At 44.5% G+C, this 18379-nt stretch overlaps 1 protein-coding gene across 5 annotated transcripts; it reads right to left on the reverse strand.

The window, feature by feature from the left end:
• Nucleotides 1-3178: 3178 nt before the first annotated feature.
• LOC117427784 (kelch-like protein 25) lies at nt 3179-13828 on the reverse strand. 5 transcript variants are annotated; one of them, XM_058995609.1, is made up of 4 exons: nt 13654-13828; nt 11226-11354; nt 8325-10181; nt 3179-5216 (listed from the first exon to the last, which is right to left on the reverse strand). In XM_058995609.1, the coding sequence occupies exons 2-3, from the start codon at nt 11287-11289 to the stop codon at nt 8368-8370; spliced, it is 1878 nt and encodes a 625-aa protein (XP_058851592.1). In that variant the 5' UTR covers nt 11290-11354; nt 13654-13828; the 3' UTR covers nt 3179-5216; nt 8325-8367. The 5 variants fall into 5 exon arrangements, with proteins under 5 accessions (XP_058851592.1, XP_058851591.1, XP_058851594.1 ...); XM_058995608.1 differs by having other exon boundaries at nt 3179-5358; XM_058995611.1 differs by lacking the exon at nt 11226-11354 and having other exon boundaries at nt 3179-5358; nt 8325-10177.
• Nucleotides 13829-18379: the final 4551 nt, after the last annotated feature.

Genomic DNA, 18379 nt, shown 5'->3' on the forward strand with positions numbered 1-18379 from the left:
AATTATATAAAAAAACAAAAAACAAAAAGAAAAACTGCACCTCAATCTTTATATGCTTCAATAAAATCAGCAGGGACTGCAACGGCATCATCTCTTATTATAGAACCGTGCTAGGCTTTGTTAATAGTTTATAGGATCCATTATTTATGATGACTGTAATTTACAATGTACCATCATGTCCCCCCAGGACATTCCATTGATTCCATACTCTGTAATGGCAGCCAACTCTACAGCAACTGCAATGAAATCACGATCCTCACAACAATACAGTACGAGATCTCAATACTGTAACCCTGGATTGACTTGGAAGCAACAAAACCCTGATCCACACAGCACTCTGTCGAGGTTCCTGCAAGAGGTTAAGTAGCCTCTGCTTGAAGTTATAGACACGTTGCCACTAGATAAACTCGGAGTGAAACTTTTACCCCCACACATTACCTTTCTTCTACACTTAGAACAACTATCACACTCCCACAGCAAACTACACTGCCTCTTCCATCCCGCTGTACAGTTAACCAGTATAGAAATACTAGTACATTCAACAGCGTTTCAAAATGATTTACAGTATTTATACATTCATCCCTATTGCAGGTTTTAGTTATGGATGTCCAGTTACAATAGGATTTGAGGATACTGCATATTGTTTTTTTTTTCTTTCCTTGAGCACAATGCTGGCCCGCCTTACAGGTAAATGCAAGTGCTAAGAAGGAACTCAAGAGTCAGCCTTCATCAGTGTCTCCATGCTGTAGTTTGTTTTTACTCCTCTTTACTGGCGCTGTCTCAGACAGAGTGTCCATTCAAAACTACAAAGCTTTCACACAGGCTTTAATTAAGGATCGCATTTTCTTAAACTGTTCCAACATCATTCCACAATGTTTCTCTCCATCCTCCGATGACTCTACAGGAGCTCAATCTAGTCTAGTCTATCTACAAGACACAAGTTGTTGGAAGCGCAGGGTCAGGGTTGAAAGAAACCCAATTACCAAATGAGTGCAGACTGCAATTAGGATTATCAGACAATTAGCCGGTCAGCACGTGAAGTTACATGAGGAAATTGAATTAGGCTGTGGGGAATCAATTTGCATTACATTCAATAAAGTCTCTTTGTTAACGACGCTTTTAAACGGAATCAGTTACTGACTGTGGCTGTTTAATAATAGAACCACGTCTGCTGTCAGACATTTAATTGAATTGAATGCTGGTAACAGTGTGGCTTGTGTTTTGTCTATTCGAGGCTCCTCCTGGGTATAGCAGGAGGAGTCACATGTGCACCCTGATACAGGCTTGCTATGGTCACTGGAAGAGCTCTCTTGTGTTTTGTCTATTCAAGGCTCCTCCTCATACTGCTACCGCTGAACACTTCAGTTACACCTGAGGGAGTTTTGAAGAGCTAATGCTGAAACGATAAACAGCCCTTGAAATGAAAAGCTGTTCTTTCCCTGTTGATTTAATAATTCCGGTATCCTTTCTTTTTTAATAAAGCCCTAGAGCACCTGGCTGTGTTGTGGGAACAGTACAGTGGATGACAGTAGAGACATATTGCATTGCTGCTGTGTCCTCGGCAGCTCTCTGAAGACCCAAGTTTAACTCTCTTTGAGAGCCTGGGGATTTCATTATTTATTCAGGACTTCAAAACTTGAATTTCAGACTGTGTGTGTTGCTTCATTTTGTAACAGTAAAAGCATTCAGTACCTGTGTAATGCTTCGTGGTTCAAATCGAGGATTCCTGGAAAGCATTCAGTCCGGCAGACCTCTCTCCACAAAACTAGATCCTGCCCCTGAAACGACGTGCACTGCAGGACTGAGGTTCATGTTCCCAGCACTCTTTACAGCATTGTCATCAGCCCTTGTTTAATTTATTTTTCATGCACATTGGATTTGTAAAGCACTGGGGACTGCAGCCCTCTATTAATCCACTGAGCAAATACTTCACAGGCAATTAGTCCACTAAGAAATATTCAGAAACAGCACTTGAGCTGAAGAACTCACTGACATGGACATGGCCACGAGCTCACTTCAAAGCAGAGCTCTGCATAACTTTAAATAAAAGAAGAGCCTTGTTTGATTTTGGATGTTACACAGAGATGGTATTCATTCAACAATGGGTATTGCTATGGTAAAATGACTTCATCTTCGCGTGCACAAAGGGTCACATGTGTGCCTGTCCTGGTTTTATTTCAGTCTCATTTTACAGCTGAAATAAAGCTGAAGCTTGCTGGAAACTACTGGGTAGTATAGAGGGTATCACAACATGAGCTTGCTATATTGCAGATTTCCTAATTTCATGACGTTAAAATTTGCATTAATACCATCTTCTCTGCAGACAGTCTAAAAAGGGACCAATTGATAGTATAATTATGAATGTTGTTAAGTCAACCCCACCTGCAGTCTATCCGTCTACCTATTTAATATATTCCTAACGGTCCTGCATGCATCCTTCTCGGACCCTCCTGTAAGGAAGTTTCAGCCAGCCCGTCATTGTCCGTCTCCCATCTCCATGCTTCACTGTTTCTTGGCAGGCCGCCATGGCACACCAGATAAAGGGAGGAAAAGGAACAGCAGAATCACAACTAAAATAATTACAAATTGCATTCGCAAGTGCAAATTACTTGAAGTCAATTATGGAAAAACACACCTGATGGAGGACAGTCGGTGGAGAGCTGCATGACATTGTTCCAAGCGTGTTTGTCTTTGACTGGTCTTTTTGGCAAGCTGCCAGTCGGTACTGAATTGGTTGTACTTTTAAGTCTTTTTATTAAAATTCTTCCTGAAGTAGAACAGTGCTGCCGCACTGCCAGATTATAATTCTGTGATTCACTGGGAAGAGTAACAAAATAACAGCTGCTAAATGTAACAATACAAGCGCAACAAAAACCAAACACTTCCCATATCCCAGCTAAGGTTGAGTAAATATTCAACAAACACGAGTTCAGATGAACTGTCAACTGACTCATCAGGGTAGACAAAAACTCCTAAACTCCTTATGGCACCAAGCCATTAACTAGATTGCATTGCACTGTCATCATCAACAACAGCTCAGACTCCCAGACAAAGGCATGCCTTTGGGTCTTAGATTAATCTTTAACCTAACAGAACACAGAACGTGTGATCTGGCAGTCTAAACATTATTGTTAGAGTAAACTCAACTTACTCATTTTTGAACTATGAAAAAAAGGTCTTACGATTAAAGAGTTTTATTTTTATGGATGTGCTTTCTATCTTGCATGCTGTCGTTTTCAGAACAGTAAAATGAATAATTATAATAGAAAAGCTTGCTTCTGTGACAAACGAGATGAATATACTGCTTGTGGCACGTAGCACATTGAACACCCCCTCTCCTGTACGTGGTGTAGTGACAGGAGGATAGACAGAGTCAACAGGGTGCAGGCCATCGAGGGCAGCACCGACTCCATGCCACCGCTCTGCACAATGTTTAAATTGGTCTGGAGGGATGCAACGTTAAGTCATGTGCAGAAGCTCTGCTTTGATGCTAAAGTACAGCACACTGAGAGTGAAAGTACATGGAATAAAACTGCTGCTTTTCTTCCCCATGTTTCCTAATGCTCATTGGCTGCTCATGCACAGTCTGAGCTCAGGGCCACACTGAGGAGCAATGCTGCTCATGCACAGTCTGAGCTCAGGGCCACACTGAGGAGCAATGCTGCTCATGCACAGTCTGAGCTCAGGGCCACACTGAGGAGCAATGCTGCTCATGCACAGTCTGAGCTCAGGGCCACACTGAGGAGCAATGCTGCTCATGCACAGTCTGAGCTCAGGGCCACACTGAGGAGCAATAATTCATGTGTTGCTGGTTTATTTCTTGCTCACCAGAAAAGTGTTTTACTGCATGTTACATTTACAGACTTGTATTTTTTCTTTAGCTAGCTCGATATTGGATATCAATACAGAAACGCATTGTTTTATTAGTTACCATGCACCAGTATGAAATGGATATTACTCTACCACTCCACACACTGAATATGAAATAAAAAAAAAAAATAGACTGGAAACAAATCTTCAAACAAACAGGCAGTTTTTTTTAATAAAATATATCCTAGCCCTTAACCCCTCCTCCTCCCCATTGGTTTTGATAACTAGTGTGCATGTTTTAAAAACAGTAAACAAACAGACTTTCTAGTTTCCACCTCTTAAGTACAGCAGTGTGTCTCCAGGAAAATTAAAATCGAAATTTTACTTAGTATCTCAGTAACCTTTTCTGAAGCCCTGGGGTGACTTCCTTGAAAGAGGCTTCATCCAGTGCAGGTTTTATCAAAGAAACTCGTTCATCACATCATGTCCTGTACTGAAGTTTATAAAAACAACTCAATTGAATCCAGTTCCTTACAGCCGGGAAGACGTACTCTCAGAATTTGAGTTTCGAGGAGCCCATGTTTCTCTCAGCAAGCGTACTGTACAGGACCGGTTATCACAGGCTAGATCATATTTCTATCCCTCTAACCATAAAAGGAGCCATGTCATTTACTCAATCTATTAACTTTTTTATGAATCTGGATCAATAATAGGTTTTCACAGCTGTGTTATTTTGAGTTGATCTGGAAGACATTCTTCAAATGTGTGCACAGCAAAACTGTGCCGTCTATTGACTGGGAACCAGCAAATCACCACCTACAAACAGGCAATGCAGTCTTTTGAAAAGGACCAGATTCAGCTGATGCCAATGTGCAGAAGCAACCCGTTGATATAGGAGTTAATAATGCTACTCTAAAACAGTGTACGAAGTTCAGTTGAGCCCTTCTGCATCTGGCATGGAAACACACTGCCTCTCTGCATCTGGATCCTTGTCAGGTTACACAAGTGAAGCTCTGTCAACCAGGGTCTGTGCTTGCATGAAGCCCTGTCGACCTGGGTCAGTGCTTGCATGAAGCTTATGGAAGCGAAAGGTGAATGTATGAACCAACATTTTTAAATAATTCCAAGCCCTGACTTAAATCAGAATCTGTGAAGAAGGAGGGACGAAAATGTCAATTCAATGTGTTCCAGGTTTGGGTTGTGGTGTTTGTTTATATTAAACTAGTCTAGTCTGTAAAAAACAGAACGTGTTAAAAGTTTGAGAAACAAATGCATCTCAGTTAGTATACCAGTTCATCAGCAATGTGGCTAAAGAGACACCACAGGAACCAGGGGGCGAAGACAATCCCAGGAGCCCCTTCCATTGTTGCCATGGAAACCACACTTCCTCCAGTTCTGCTCCACTCCTGTCAGGTAATCAGAAGGCTGTTTTAAAAAAATAAAAAATAAACACACACCCAGACTGTCCAGCCACTGCCCTGTCGCCCAATCAGGAGTTCCTATTCCAGCCCTGGGGTTGGAAGGACGCAGTGAGCAAAACCATGGCCTCTGCAAATGGAACAGAACAACATCTCAGTGCATTGTCAAGAATTGGTGTCTAGCTATTTCTAAACAGCAGAGAGAAGCCTGATTCTAATCGAATAACCCCCCAGAAAACTGGACAATTAAAAACACCAGGCAGTAAATATGTAACCCAAAAACTTCAAGGTACAGTATGAGACAGCTGACCCAAGTCAGCGACTGGAATTACTGCAAACACCTTCTTATTAGTTAAATCAATAAAACCCAACACAGGGGTAATTACCAAGGATTACACAACAGCGATAAAACAAATTACAGGCTTACCGGCAGGCTGGCACAGAGTACAACCCTGTGCAGTGGACAGCTGGGTACTGTGATCAAGGGGTTACAGATCAGCGCTGGTTTCTGTGATCAAGGCTTTATAGATCAGCGCTGATTATTGTGATCAAGGCTTTATAGATACACTGTATAATGTCACTGTATTAAAAGCTCAGGTATTCCATGCACTGTATTATTTGTCTCAGTAAACGGTTATTCTGCAGCAAGTGGCACTCAATGGCTCTTGTGTGCTACAGCAGTAATGACAGTTTCAGGTGACTAGGTGGGGGAGCAGTTCTTTCAGGGTTGACGATGGGAAAGTGGTCAGACTGCTTTCTGAACAATAGGACACAGGCACGTGTGTGTGTGTGTCCTGAGCTGTGGCAATGTGTGACATGGCTGTGCAAGAAGAGAATTAACCCCAGAACAGCACGTGGAAAGGTCTACGGGAGTCTCCATCACTGCTCAGGAGAAGAAGCCTGCGAGGCAGTCATAATGCTGCTAATGAGAGTGGATTTTCACTGCTCAGGAGAAGCAGCCTGTGAGACAGTCATAATGCTGCTAATGAGAGTGGATTTTAAAGCTTTGGTTACACTCCTTTAATGCAATCGCCTTGCATCTCTGGAGGCAGTATCTGCAGTTTAATTCTAACTTGGCTCATAACTGAAATGGCAAGTCCAAACACCACAAAACAATTTGGGAGGACTGGATACACTGCTACTGTGCCTTTGCCTCCATAAACGTGATCCCTCTGGGGCAAGGTGTCTTTCACCGTGTCCCTGATAGCGGCCCTGTACCAGGGCTAACTCAGAGAGGACTTTGGCCTCCAGCGTGGCCAGGTCTGCGCACTTCATAAGCACAAACAAAAGTTTCCCAAACAGCAGGACTAAGCCAATGACTTGTGCGTCTAGACATGAGCAGAGCTACAGCAGCGTCTCTGAGTAACGCAATGATACGAGTTGAAATTATATGAACGTGAAGAGAGAGAGTGCATGCAGCAAACAGAGAGTTGGGACAAGTTATTGTGTCTGTCAGTCTTCCAACTGCACAGCTTTACTGCTGAGGCAACAGAACTCCATGCCAGCAGAATCGCTCCACCAGAACCTGGCCTCCGCAATGGTGTTTCCAACAAACAGCGAAACACAGGAGTCAGCTGGGGACAAAACCCTGCGTTTGATTGCTTTGAGAAAGTTCACAAGTATAGAGAAGCTGACAGGAGGGGGGCTGGGGAGCGGGGTAACGTATAAACAATGTGTCCGAACTTAATATTATAAAACTAGACAAAGGTTCAGGGTTCATTAAAGCCTCTGTGCTTAAAACCTCTCCCGCCTGTTCTCTGCTAAGCTTTAAAACAAACATGCACTGTTTTTTTTTGTTTGTTTGTTTGTTTGTTTGTTTGTTTTCCTTTTCTGTAGCTTGCATCTGTGTGTGGGATTCAGAGTATGTGTGTGTGTAACCCTGTATCACCCAGGCTATGGATGTACTGCAGCAGATTCTCCTAATGCACTGTTTCAAGACCGGACAGATTAATGCAACACTCTGTCCTCAGCTGCAGTTTCTGGATCTGGTTTCTCTGAGGGCAGCTAAGCTGTTCTCAATTGTAATAACTGATGTCAGTCTACACCAAGTAGCCCTAATCAACTCTGAGACTGTACCTGCCCTGGGGGGTTCAGTATAACTCAGAGACTGGCTCAGCCACCTGCTGTACTGTGAAACTGACAGTCTTAACTGGAACAATGAGATGGTATCAGTTTCCCAGAGAAGCCTGATCCTCACTAGGGTTTCCAGATGTTAACAACCTGCCTCTGCTGACTGACTGCCTTCATGAGGAGCACATATAATCAGTTATGAAATACAAGAACTTGGTGGGCGGATCTCTAGGGAGTAACTGAGAAATAGCAGAATACCTTCCCAACAGTCAAACACAAACAAGGCTTCTTAAAGCTCTGTATATTCTTATCTACAGTAGCTAAGAGCAGGACAGAAGCCGGCAGTATGTTCACATCACACCCCCTGTGTAACAAACAGGGTCTATATGAAACATGACTGCCGAATGCTACTGTGCTTGCTAGCTAATAGCTAAATCAATTGAACCCCCCTGTAACGCAGATTGCTAATCAATGGCTAGCCCTGTCAATAATGATTCCTGGCTGGAGGGTATTGCGAAGCATCAGGTCTGCCACAGTCCTAATGACCACACAACAATCCCTCAATATGTCATGCTCTCTGGATGCCTAACAAGCAGCGTGTCTGTGGTTGCTGGGGGTGAAACTGAGCAACACAGCTATATCCCGAAAGACAAAAACAATGTTGTCATCCTGTAGCAGCCATTAACCTAAAATTGACCATGTTTTTACAACCATTCTGGGATCTCCTGATAATCGTATGCAAGCATTACAGCATTGCATTATTAATGAAGCATGGAGCATTACAAGCTTCAGCTTCACAGGGGATGCACAGACAGGAAATTCAGTGGACTTGCACACGCACTCAGTGAAAATCAATGTTATTATACAATTAAAATAATGGATAGTGTAGATAATAGAATATACTGTATTGAATAAAACAGAAATGATATTAAGTTAGTACGTTTATATAAATGCATGCATATACTTTTTGAAATAAAATCAATCAATAAATAACAGTAACTGACATAAAAGACTAACTGAATTTACCTTAATTTGGTTGAATGTTGAACTCCTTGGTGAAGCTCCCCTCTCAGGCAGGTAGGTGTTTCCAAGTGCTGACAAACGCAGTAGGAATGAGGGAGTAAGGCACAGTGGTTATACTATTCCAGCTGTCCGCGGTAGGGTCGTAGCAGTCTAACGTCTTACAGCGCTGGGTGCCAAAGTAGCCCCCCACCACATAGAGCTTGTTGCCGGAAGCCACGGCGTGGCAGCTCATGCGTTTGGAGGTCATGTCCCCGACTCGCGTCCACTGATTGGTCTCACAGTCGAAGCGGTAGGCGGAGACGGCGGTGAATTCGGTATCACCGCCCATGATGAAGATCTGGCTGCCCAAGACCGCGGCGGCTGTGTATCGCCAGGGCTGGGGGCACTCGGCCGCGATGGCCCAGCGGTTTTCCACAGGGTCGTAGCACTGGACCTTGGAGGCTTTGTCCCGGTGGATGGTGGTGCCGCCAAAAACAAACAATTTCAGTTTAGCGCTGACCACGGCTGCGTTGCTTACTCCGTCCCTCAGGGGCGCCATCATTATCCACTTGTTGGTGAGGGGGTCGTACCTCTCCACCTGCTTTAGAGAGACGGAAGGGGAGGCAGGGAATACGCCTGCTATGGCTGTGTGTCCACCAACGACGTACAAGCTGTTCTCCAGTTCGGCAGAGCCGTGGCCAAAGCGAGCGATCAACATAGGGGCGCCTTTAGACCACTCTTCGAGAACTGTGTCATAAACCCAAACATCCTTGGAAACACCATTCTCAGACCCCCGCCCCCCGGTTATGTACACTTTGCACCCAATGGCACAGGCACTGAACTCCTTCCTGGGGCTGGGCAGGTCCGACTTGGGGATGATCTCCTTGGCCTTGTGGTCCACCTGGTAGATCTTGTCGCACATGAAGGTCTGGCCCCCCAGGATGAGCAGGGTGTGTCCAGCCATGCGGGGGCGCGCGCAGGGGCTGGTGACCACTCCGTCGTTCTGAAGGATCCTCTTCTTGCACTGGACAGCCTCCTCCACAATCTGCCGGCTCCTCTTGTCTGAGAGCACCAGTTCCTCGCAGGCCACCGCCTCAATCAAGTACTCAGAAGGCAGCAGGGCCAGGCGGATCCCCCTCAGGAGCTCTGGGAGGTGGTCCTTCCTGCTGTCCAGGTCGCAGCGGACCCAGCGGATGACGGCATGGTAGACTATCTGCTCATCCTCGACCTCCAGCTCGTCACTGAGGATGAGATCCAAGAGCTTGTCCTTGGAGAGTCCATAGAAGTCCTCCGAGTCCCTCACAGCCTCAAAGTGTACCAGGCACATCCTCCAGGAGAGCTCGTAGAGGTGCTTGCACTGATGGGCGTCCGAGAGCAGCATCATGCCGAGGCAGTTGGAGGAGTGTAGGTTCTTCTCCAGGAACTCGGCCGCTGCGTCCCGGATGTCGTGGAACTGCAGCATGTCCCCGGCCTCCAGCAGGGACTCCGCATTCTCCTCGTTGATGACGACCCTCGAGGAGTAGGCGAAGTCCAGCAGCAGCTCCAGCACCTCGGGGTGCACGCTGTCGTGGAAGTTCACCTCGCTGTCCAGGCTCTCGCGCAGGCCCCCGCTGAACATGGCCTCGAAGTAGCGGCTGCAGGCAGCCAGCACTGCGCGGTGGCAGGAGAAGGAGCGCTCGCCTGCCCACAGGGTGACGTCAGTAAACATGCACTGCTTGCGCAGGGTGTTGAGGTGGGTGAGCACGCTGTCCGGGTGCGAGGGCTTGTGGAACAGGGAGATGTTCATAGAGCCCGTGCTGGAGCGGGACTTCCGGTTCTCGTGCACGCTGACAGACATGGTTTCCAGTTCCTCCGTGGATTGCTTATTCCCTAACTGACTAACTGACAAAAGAAGAAGAAAAAAAAAATTAAAATATACACTAATACGTTTCTTTGAATCCAATATTTTCCAATCCAAAGAATTTTATTACATTGAGATTTTGTAGACATAGGTCTGGTTAAGCCCATAAACTGAAGGGAAAAAAAAAGTTCAATGTTCAACCACTGTTCAAATACGCCCAACAAAGATATACATTGATTCCACTCTCTTTTCCATTACGGACTTGTGCCGAGAAACATGCAGCTTTTTTTCTCTTTAATTTAAGAGCAGTTGGTGCCTCTCTGCCCCACATTTACTGTTTATCTTCAAATGCATGTTGGCAGATCTATACAAGCACCCAGGAGAACACAGGTGAAAACAATGACTTCAGTTTAATCAAATAATGAGTCAGCAGAGTACTGCCCAGTGCAGCTTGATAGCAGGCCTGATATCACACTGCAGAACAAAGACCTTTCAATGGAAACAAGTAATCTCAGGTTGAACAGCTGCTTGCTGCACAAGAGAAAGCACGGCTCAAACAGAATCACACCATTGCTTATACAGTCCAATCCACTGCGGGGCTGGCCAGCGACTCTCAAACATCATTCATGGTGCTCCGATTGGGGGAGAGGGTTAAAACATCAATGATCGGAGCCAATCAGATTATATATATATATACACACACACATAAAAAATCGAGCCAGGAGAACACAACGGAAGTGGACTGGGTGAGGTGCAAGTACTTACGTGTACAAGGAGTACAACACAGAATGCTAGACTTGAATATATGGTTTTGAGTAAAGCCTTTAGCAGCATGACAGCAGAGCAGACTACTTTGCAGCAGCCACTGGATTTGTGCTGAACTTCATGGGTCCTTCAGTTTGAGTAGCTCAATGCATTTTAGTTTGGGATTGCAATGTGGGAGGCTGGCGTGCATACCGTCAGCAGGGAGAACGACAGAGCGCAAACATTGCTCAGGGGTTACAATGCAGGGATCCAGCACAAAAGGTATATTGTGATGGTAAAGGCGGGTTGGGATTGGGAAATGAATATCCTGCACCACTTACGCTGGCAGAAACTGCTGACCCAGGTGCAGGCATTGACAGTGAAGAGCTGTGGGGGAGACTGCATCTGCTCCCGTCCCACCTCTTCAGGAGAGGTTCTTCTATAGCATAGGCTGTGCTGTTTGAGGAGTCCTACGATGCAAAATGGGAAAACTGTCCGTGGTTACTGGGATAAAGTGAAAGTATCTGAATGGATTGCATCGTTCTTTCATTGACTCAATCTGTACACTACCTTGTGTACCTTTTTTTGCTGCTTGCTGTACAGCTGACTTGCAACACTGACAAATGCTTTTCAAAACAAAATACATTGACAAACAAAAAGTGTACAGCTCCTGCCTCTGGATAGAACCAGACAACTGTATTCCTTGCCAGCTGTGCAAAAACGGGCATGCATGCACACAGCATACCAAAATCTTCCTTCTTTTATGTGCAGTTTAATGACACCTATTAATTGCAATTTCTCAGTAACACGGAGACAATGGCCGTTTAAGCTACTTCAACTCTGTGCCTGTTATTTTGAGTAAACACCTTGTCTCGCCTTTCCAAAGCAGCCGAGAGACCTCCTTTCATGAGAGGTATTGGTATTCTTGTGAGGCCTTCCTCCAGTGTTCAGCTTTCCATCCCTTTCTTCTCCAGGACTGATGAAGAACACTGGCCGCTTTCTATCAGTCTGCGGTACTGAATGAGTCACCAGCTGGCTGAATAAACAAGTGCTTCCCTCAATCTCCTGGAAGCAGCGTACTGGCAAGCGGGTGCTGGAGGTGTCTTTGCGACGGGGGCTTGACTCAGCCACTTTACACATGTGTTAAACAAGCTGGCTGGCTGTCAACAGGAAGGGGGGTGGACCCCTGCCTCTCTTATTCCCAGCACATCTCCACTCTGGCACGCACTTGCCGATTCTTCCTGAGCAACATCCGAAGAATCCAACCCTTCCTCACCAACTATGCTACCCAGCTCCTGGTCCAGGCCCTGGTACTCTCCCGCCTAGACTACTGCAACTCCCTCCTGGCTGGCCTCCCTGCGTCCGCCACCCGTCCGCTCCAGCTCATCCAGAACTCTGCTGCCCGCCTGGTGTTCTCTCTGCCTTGAACAAAAGTTATTGTATTTCTTGCTCTTATTGTATTACTTGTATTGTAACACTTGAAATGTATTTGCTTACGATTGTAAGTCGCCCTGGATAAGGGCGTCTGCTAAGAAATAAATAATAATAATAATAATAATAATAAAAGTCTAGCACGAGTCACCATGGTGACCACTTTGACACCCAGTCTCACAGATCATCTTGTGAGGGGATGGGTGCCACATTAGAAGGAGCCTGCATCTAACCCTAAAGGTCATGCCTGGCTTTGAGGTTAACCATGTTACCACCTGGCACGCCAGTCACTCTGGATCCAAGCAAGCCTCCAGCATGTAGAAATAAAGCAATTTTATCACAGCACACAACATTAAACTACTGGCTACTGGATAACATCACCAAAGGCAAAAGACTAAAATCACAATGAAAGGCACACACCTGCACCGTGGGAATGACCTGCTGAACCCACAATAATACACAGTGTGTTTTCCACAATGAGGCCACGCCATTGTGTTTCAGTTTCTAGATGATAAAAGCCTCCCGACGGTACTCGCTTCAATTGTACCCAATTCTAATTACAGTATGTTTCTAATTACAGTATGCATGAAATACAATGCTGCTTCCCCACCTCAACCACAGGAACACAAACAGATGGAGCAGTTAATGGACCCACTGCCTTAGACTAATCTCCAAGAGCTAGCCTAGGCTTTGGGAAATGTTACTTTTATACTGTATATTTAAAAATAAGAATCTTTGAAATTACTTCAATAAATAAACAGAAAACTCAACTGCTATTACAAACCCCTCTCCCTAAAACGAAGGTGATCAAGTAAGGATATGTTGTTGACTTGAAGAACATGAAGCGCAGACTCCTATGCGATTTACAGGCGTGTTGTCTTGTCTAAACCTCCACAGGAGACCGGTATCAAAGGCTCTTGAAATTCACGCGTGTGCCAGCTGTACCCACTGCACCCTACTGCATGATTACTGACAGTGTGTAAGGCGGACTACATTGAGAAATGCCAAAAAAAATAGTACAAATTAAAATACAAACACTAGTCCAAAGGTTCGACATAATCTCCTGTCACCTGTACGTACAACTCCCGTCGCAAGCTGTGATGTAGAACAGGTCACACAAATCCTTAAAAAACAGAAATTAAACTAGAAAAGCACACTAAAAAAAAAGAACTTCATATGTTGTAAGCTTTCCACGCTTCTAAACTCCATCTTAACGGGTCATAACTCTTACAACAACTTGTGCCCGTGTTCACAACCACTTTCCTAACTAAAACAGAAATAGCGACATTAAACACATATAAAGCAAACATGCTGCAAGACTGCGTCCAGCATACTTACAGAGCAAACCCGTCGTTATACACACAGCGCAGTCGGTAATACTCCGTGGACCGCAAGTACTTTCATCATTTATTTCGGTACTTTCTTTGCTTGTCGCTTTACTTTCTGTCTCAACTCAATTGAGTTGCGCGTAATCTGCCAGAGCCGGGGCGGGGCGGGGCTAGTGTGGCACCGTCGTGAACCAACCGGAACACACCTTTTCGCGTTACCTTTAAATGTGACCAATGGAAATCGAGTTTCCTGACACAGGGCCGGTTTGTTTGAAACGAGCACACCAATCAGAGCGTGAGATGGTGATTCTGGTGGGTTCTATTTTTTATGAATGGTGAAAACAAAACAAAAGACTGGACAGTTAAACATATGAAAGTGCGGTACGATGCAGCAAGAAATGTCACACATCCTGGTTCTGATTTAAAACAATGTAAAACCATTACCATGGCAACTGAATCTTACTTTCATTAAGCTGGGTCAATAAAAGTGTTTTATACAGCAAGTGTACGCGTTTGCATTGCATTGTGCAAGTACATAGAGTTTAACATTGATTTTATGAGTGTTTGCTGCCCCGTAGTGGTTAGAAAATGATTTACAGGTAGGCTTGCGTTTTGGGTTTATTTTGGATCACATGACGTCTCTTTAAACCGATTTTGTTTCCTAATTGAACCCAGAACAAGCTGTTACTTACCTTCATATCTTGACTGAGCCTGATTCTGTTTCACTTCATTTCTATTTGAAACAGACGTGACAAATTGCGTGATCGCTCACCGCTGGTCCTAATTGCATTTCAATGTCGCCAGTTGTGCTTTTGTTTTATTATTTTCACTCGTTTAACAGAGTTGTACTGACAGCATAAAATACCCAGTACTGAGTGTAAACTGATTGCAAGTCCATCATTTACAATCTCCTAGCAAAGAAAAAAAATCTTAAACATATTGTACAACTTTAGGGTTCTTTTAAAGTAGGGTTCTTTAAAAAAAAGTTTGTTTGCGTGAGTGCTGTGTTTAATACAGTGGCATGGCTTTTAATATGTCATATGAGTGCTGTGTTTAATACAGTGACATGGCTTTTAATATGTCATATGAGTGCTGTGTTTAATACAGTGACATGGCTTTTAATATGTCATATGAGTGCTGTGTTTAATACAGTGGCATGGCTTTTAATATGTCATATGAGTGCTGTGTTTAATACAGTGACATGGCTTTTAATATGTCATATGAGTGCTGTGTTTAATACAGTGGCATGGCTTTTAATATGTCATATGAGTGCTGTGTTTAATACAGTGGCATGGCTTTTAAAATGTATTATACTGGGGGTATCTCCAGCAAGCACAGCATAACAGACTGTATGTTACACCCTACAGACCCTGCTATTCCTATCTGTATGTTACACCCTACAGACCCTGCTATTCCTATCTGTATGTTACACCCTACAGACCCTGCTATTCCTATCTGTATGTTACACCCTACAGACCCTGCTATTCCTATCTGTATGTTACACCCTACAGACCCTGCTATTCCTATCTGTTGCCACCAGGCTGTACTGTATGTTCAGAATGGATCCACACAGTACAAAAGAGAATCATGAGTCAGTAGTGGACAGGCACCTTCATATTTGCATCTTTCCATATACTGATGCTCTCAGTAACTGTGCTGAAGAATGTCTGAAGAAAGTTGTATAACTTGGATATGTGGTTCTCTTGATGTGTGTGACAGACCTGCTGGGGAGAGATTCACCAGACCAGCTGAATATTCCTTAGTGATCCACTAGAGGGCAGATTCCCCAGACCATCTGAATATTCCTTAGTGATCCACTAGAGGGCAGATTCCCCATACCAGCTGAATATTCCTTAGTGATCCACTAGAGGGCAGATTCCCCAGACCAGCTGAATATTCCTTAGTGATCCACTAGAGGGCAGATTCCCCATACCAGCTGAATATTCCTTAGTGATCCACTAGATGGCAGATTACCCAGACCAGCTGAATATTCCTTAGTGATCCACTAGAGGGCAGATTCCCCAGACCAGCTGAATATTCCTTAGTGATCCACGAAAAAAGATTTGAAATCCAGCAGTGAATCTTGACCATGCATGATCCTAATCCACCTAATCCAAACATGGTGTGCGTGTGCGTGTGCGTCAGGCAGTCAGTCAGTCAGTCAGTCAGGCAGGCAGGCAGGCAGGCAGGCAGGCAGTCAGTCAGTCAGTCAGTCAGGCAGGCAGGCAGGCAGGCAGTCAGTCAGTCAGTCAGCAGGCACATGCTTACACACATACAGACAAGCACACATGCTTTGCTGATTGATTTGCCCAGGATGTAGTATCTCCTGGTTTCCATGCTGGGAGGGTAGTTTATCCCTTGCTGGTAGTGAAGTTCAAGTTTAATAAGGTCACACAGGCTGAGTTTGTGACCTCACATTGATCTCCTCAATATACCTAGTGTTGCTATGAAACTGTGGAAAGTATGCCAATAATAAAACTAATACACTTGATGACAGGGCCAGGGAAATGCGATCCCCAAACAGTACGTATTTATAGTCATACTAATCTAATGCGTGGAAGGTATTTTAAAAGTGGTTTAGAGTTTGAGAATAGTATCTCTAAAGTGTACTGACAGCAGGGACTACAATCAACATTCCAGTTTGTGGTTAATATTGATATTATATTAAAATGCCCTGTATTTAGTACAAATTGTTTGAATAAATGCGGTTTGTCAGTAAAATACCAGTTTGTCCCCCCAGAATATAAAATGACAAGTTTTAGGTTCAGGATGTCATTAGTTTAATTAGCTATTAGCGCATTACTGGCCATTTCACAGAACAGAACTGTAAGATTTCTCTGGCTGTGGAAACGGTTTGCCAGCCACTTCGACCACTAGGTGGAGCTGACAACTCACTAAAATACTAAATACTTTTCAATGTCATTTTTCATGGATTGGAATAATGAGGACTTTAGTCATTTTTGAAAGTTTCCTGATCAACAGCAATAGAAAAAAAGAGTCAATTGTATCAAAGCTGGTTAGTTGCCACCTGTCTTAAAAGACCATCTGAAAACCTCCAAGGTGGGCACAGATACTACACATACACACACAGCAGTATTTCAATCTGAGGCTATAACAGATGAACCCCATGCACTGCCGTGTCTCCACACAAAGGCACTGGACTCTCCCTCTCGCACAGCAGCAGCAGGAGGGCATTATGTAACTCCAGGAGAGCCTGAGCTCTGTGTCTGAACCACACTGGAGGCGGTGGGGGTTGTCTGCAGAGCGAGAGGCTTGTTTTCATGGCTCTCTTCCCGGGGCTTATGGAAAATGCTATTTCAGCCATCTCCAGCACGCCAAGCCCTCTGCTAAACTGACAGCTCCAGTTACAGCCCCAGATGACAGACATGCCTGCTGCTCCGCTCACTGTCTTCTTCAGGGGGAAACGAGCAGGCCTCCGCCGGCACTTCTGGCCAGGCTCCGGTTCCCCAGGAACGCTGCTCTCTGCGCTCTCTCCTGCATTCTCACGTCTTTGCAGGGCTGAAAGGCTTACGATGGAGTGAAACCCAAGGAAGCAAGTTGATAGAAGTGGCTCAGCTGTGTGGTCCCTGTCTGTCACCCCAGCAGCCTCTCCTGCTCTGCATCTCCATCCTGACACAGAGGCAGCTCGGACTGCACTGAGTCCACAGTGCGGTATCACGAGACAACTGTCAACACAGCTGCACTACATTCGGGGGGGGGGGGGGGGGGGGGGGGGGGGGGGCTTCTGTTTCAGCTCTGGAGTATTAGCTGTGTTTTTACAGGAGGTTGTAACCCACACCTTACCCATTGCATAGTGGTGATCATGGCACAGGTGTGTTTATATCTATCTATCTATCTATCTATAAGTATTCGGCCCGGGTACCCGAAAACTCGGCTTTTAAATTAACCGACCCGACCCGGGTCTCTTTTTACTACCCGGTTAGCGATTATTAATTTGAGAATTTAAAGAAAATATGACAATGCAGTTGTAAGCACGGGTCTCTGGCCAGCGTAATAAAGACAACGTTAAAACAAGCTTTGCATTAAGCCTTTTCTTAACTGACAGGATATTAATGTTTCACAGAACACAATAACACAGCGAGCGACAAGTACAGCTCAATAATAATAACTGCAGCGACATTTCTTCTCAGGAACTAAATAGGAAAGAAGACAACATAACGACATCCTGTTGGGTTTATGTTCAGTGATAACTCTGTGATCCATTAATAATAATAACCGTGTGGCTTCCAGTATGCAATGCTTTTTCTAAAGTTATTGACCAGATATAGTTTCTTACCAAAAAGTACAAAATTAAATTATTACTCACACACTTACGAAACGTTTGCCTATTTTGTTTTGGGTTAAATAAAAAATATTCGTGGAGCACATTACGTAAGTGTGCTAGTGCTTCCTCCTTTGAATGAAATATTTCCTTGGCAGAGTTTGCAAATTCCGTTTTCTCCTGCTTTGGTTTAGAAATTCCACACGCCGCTCCTTTGCTTGCACACCATGCTTTAAAACCACACCACCACAGCGGAATATGGGCAATAGACGTCACAAAGAATCCCACAGCATGAAGCGCATTTAACGTTAATAACTGTATTCAAATTGAGACGTTTTTTATTAGTATTATTATTTCAATGTTTCCAGTACCGTAACTTAAAAAGGCTACACAGGTCTACAGATCTGAAGGGACTAAATGTATTTGTACTATATACTATTTAACTATGTATCAT

The sequence above is a fragment of the Acipenser ruthenus genome, chromosome 21 (genome assembly GCF_902713425.1).
Source record: "Acipenser ruthenus chromosome 21, fAciRut3.2 maternal haplotype, whole genome shotgun sequence".
NCBI classification, from domain to species: Eukaryota; Metazoa; Chordata; class Actinopteri; order Acipenseriformes; family Acipenseridae; genus Acipenser; species Acipenser ruthenus.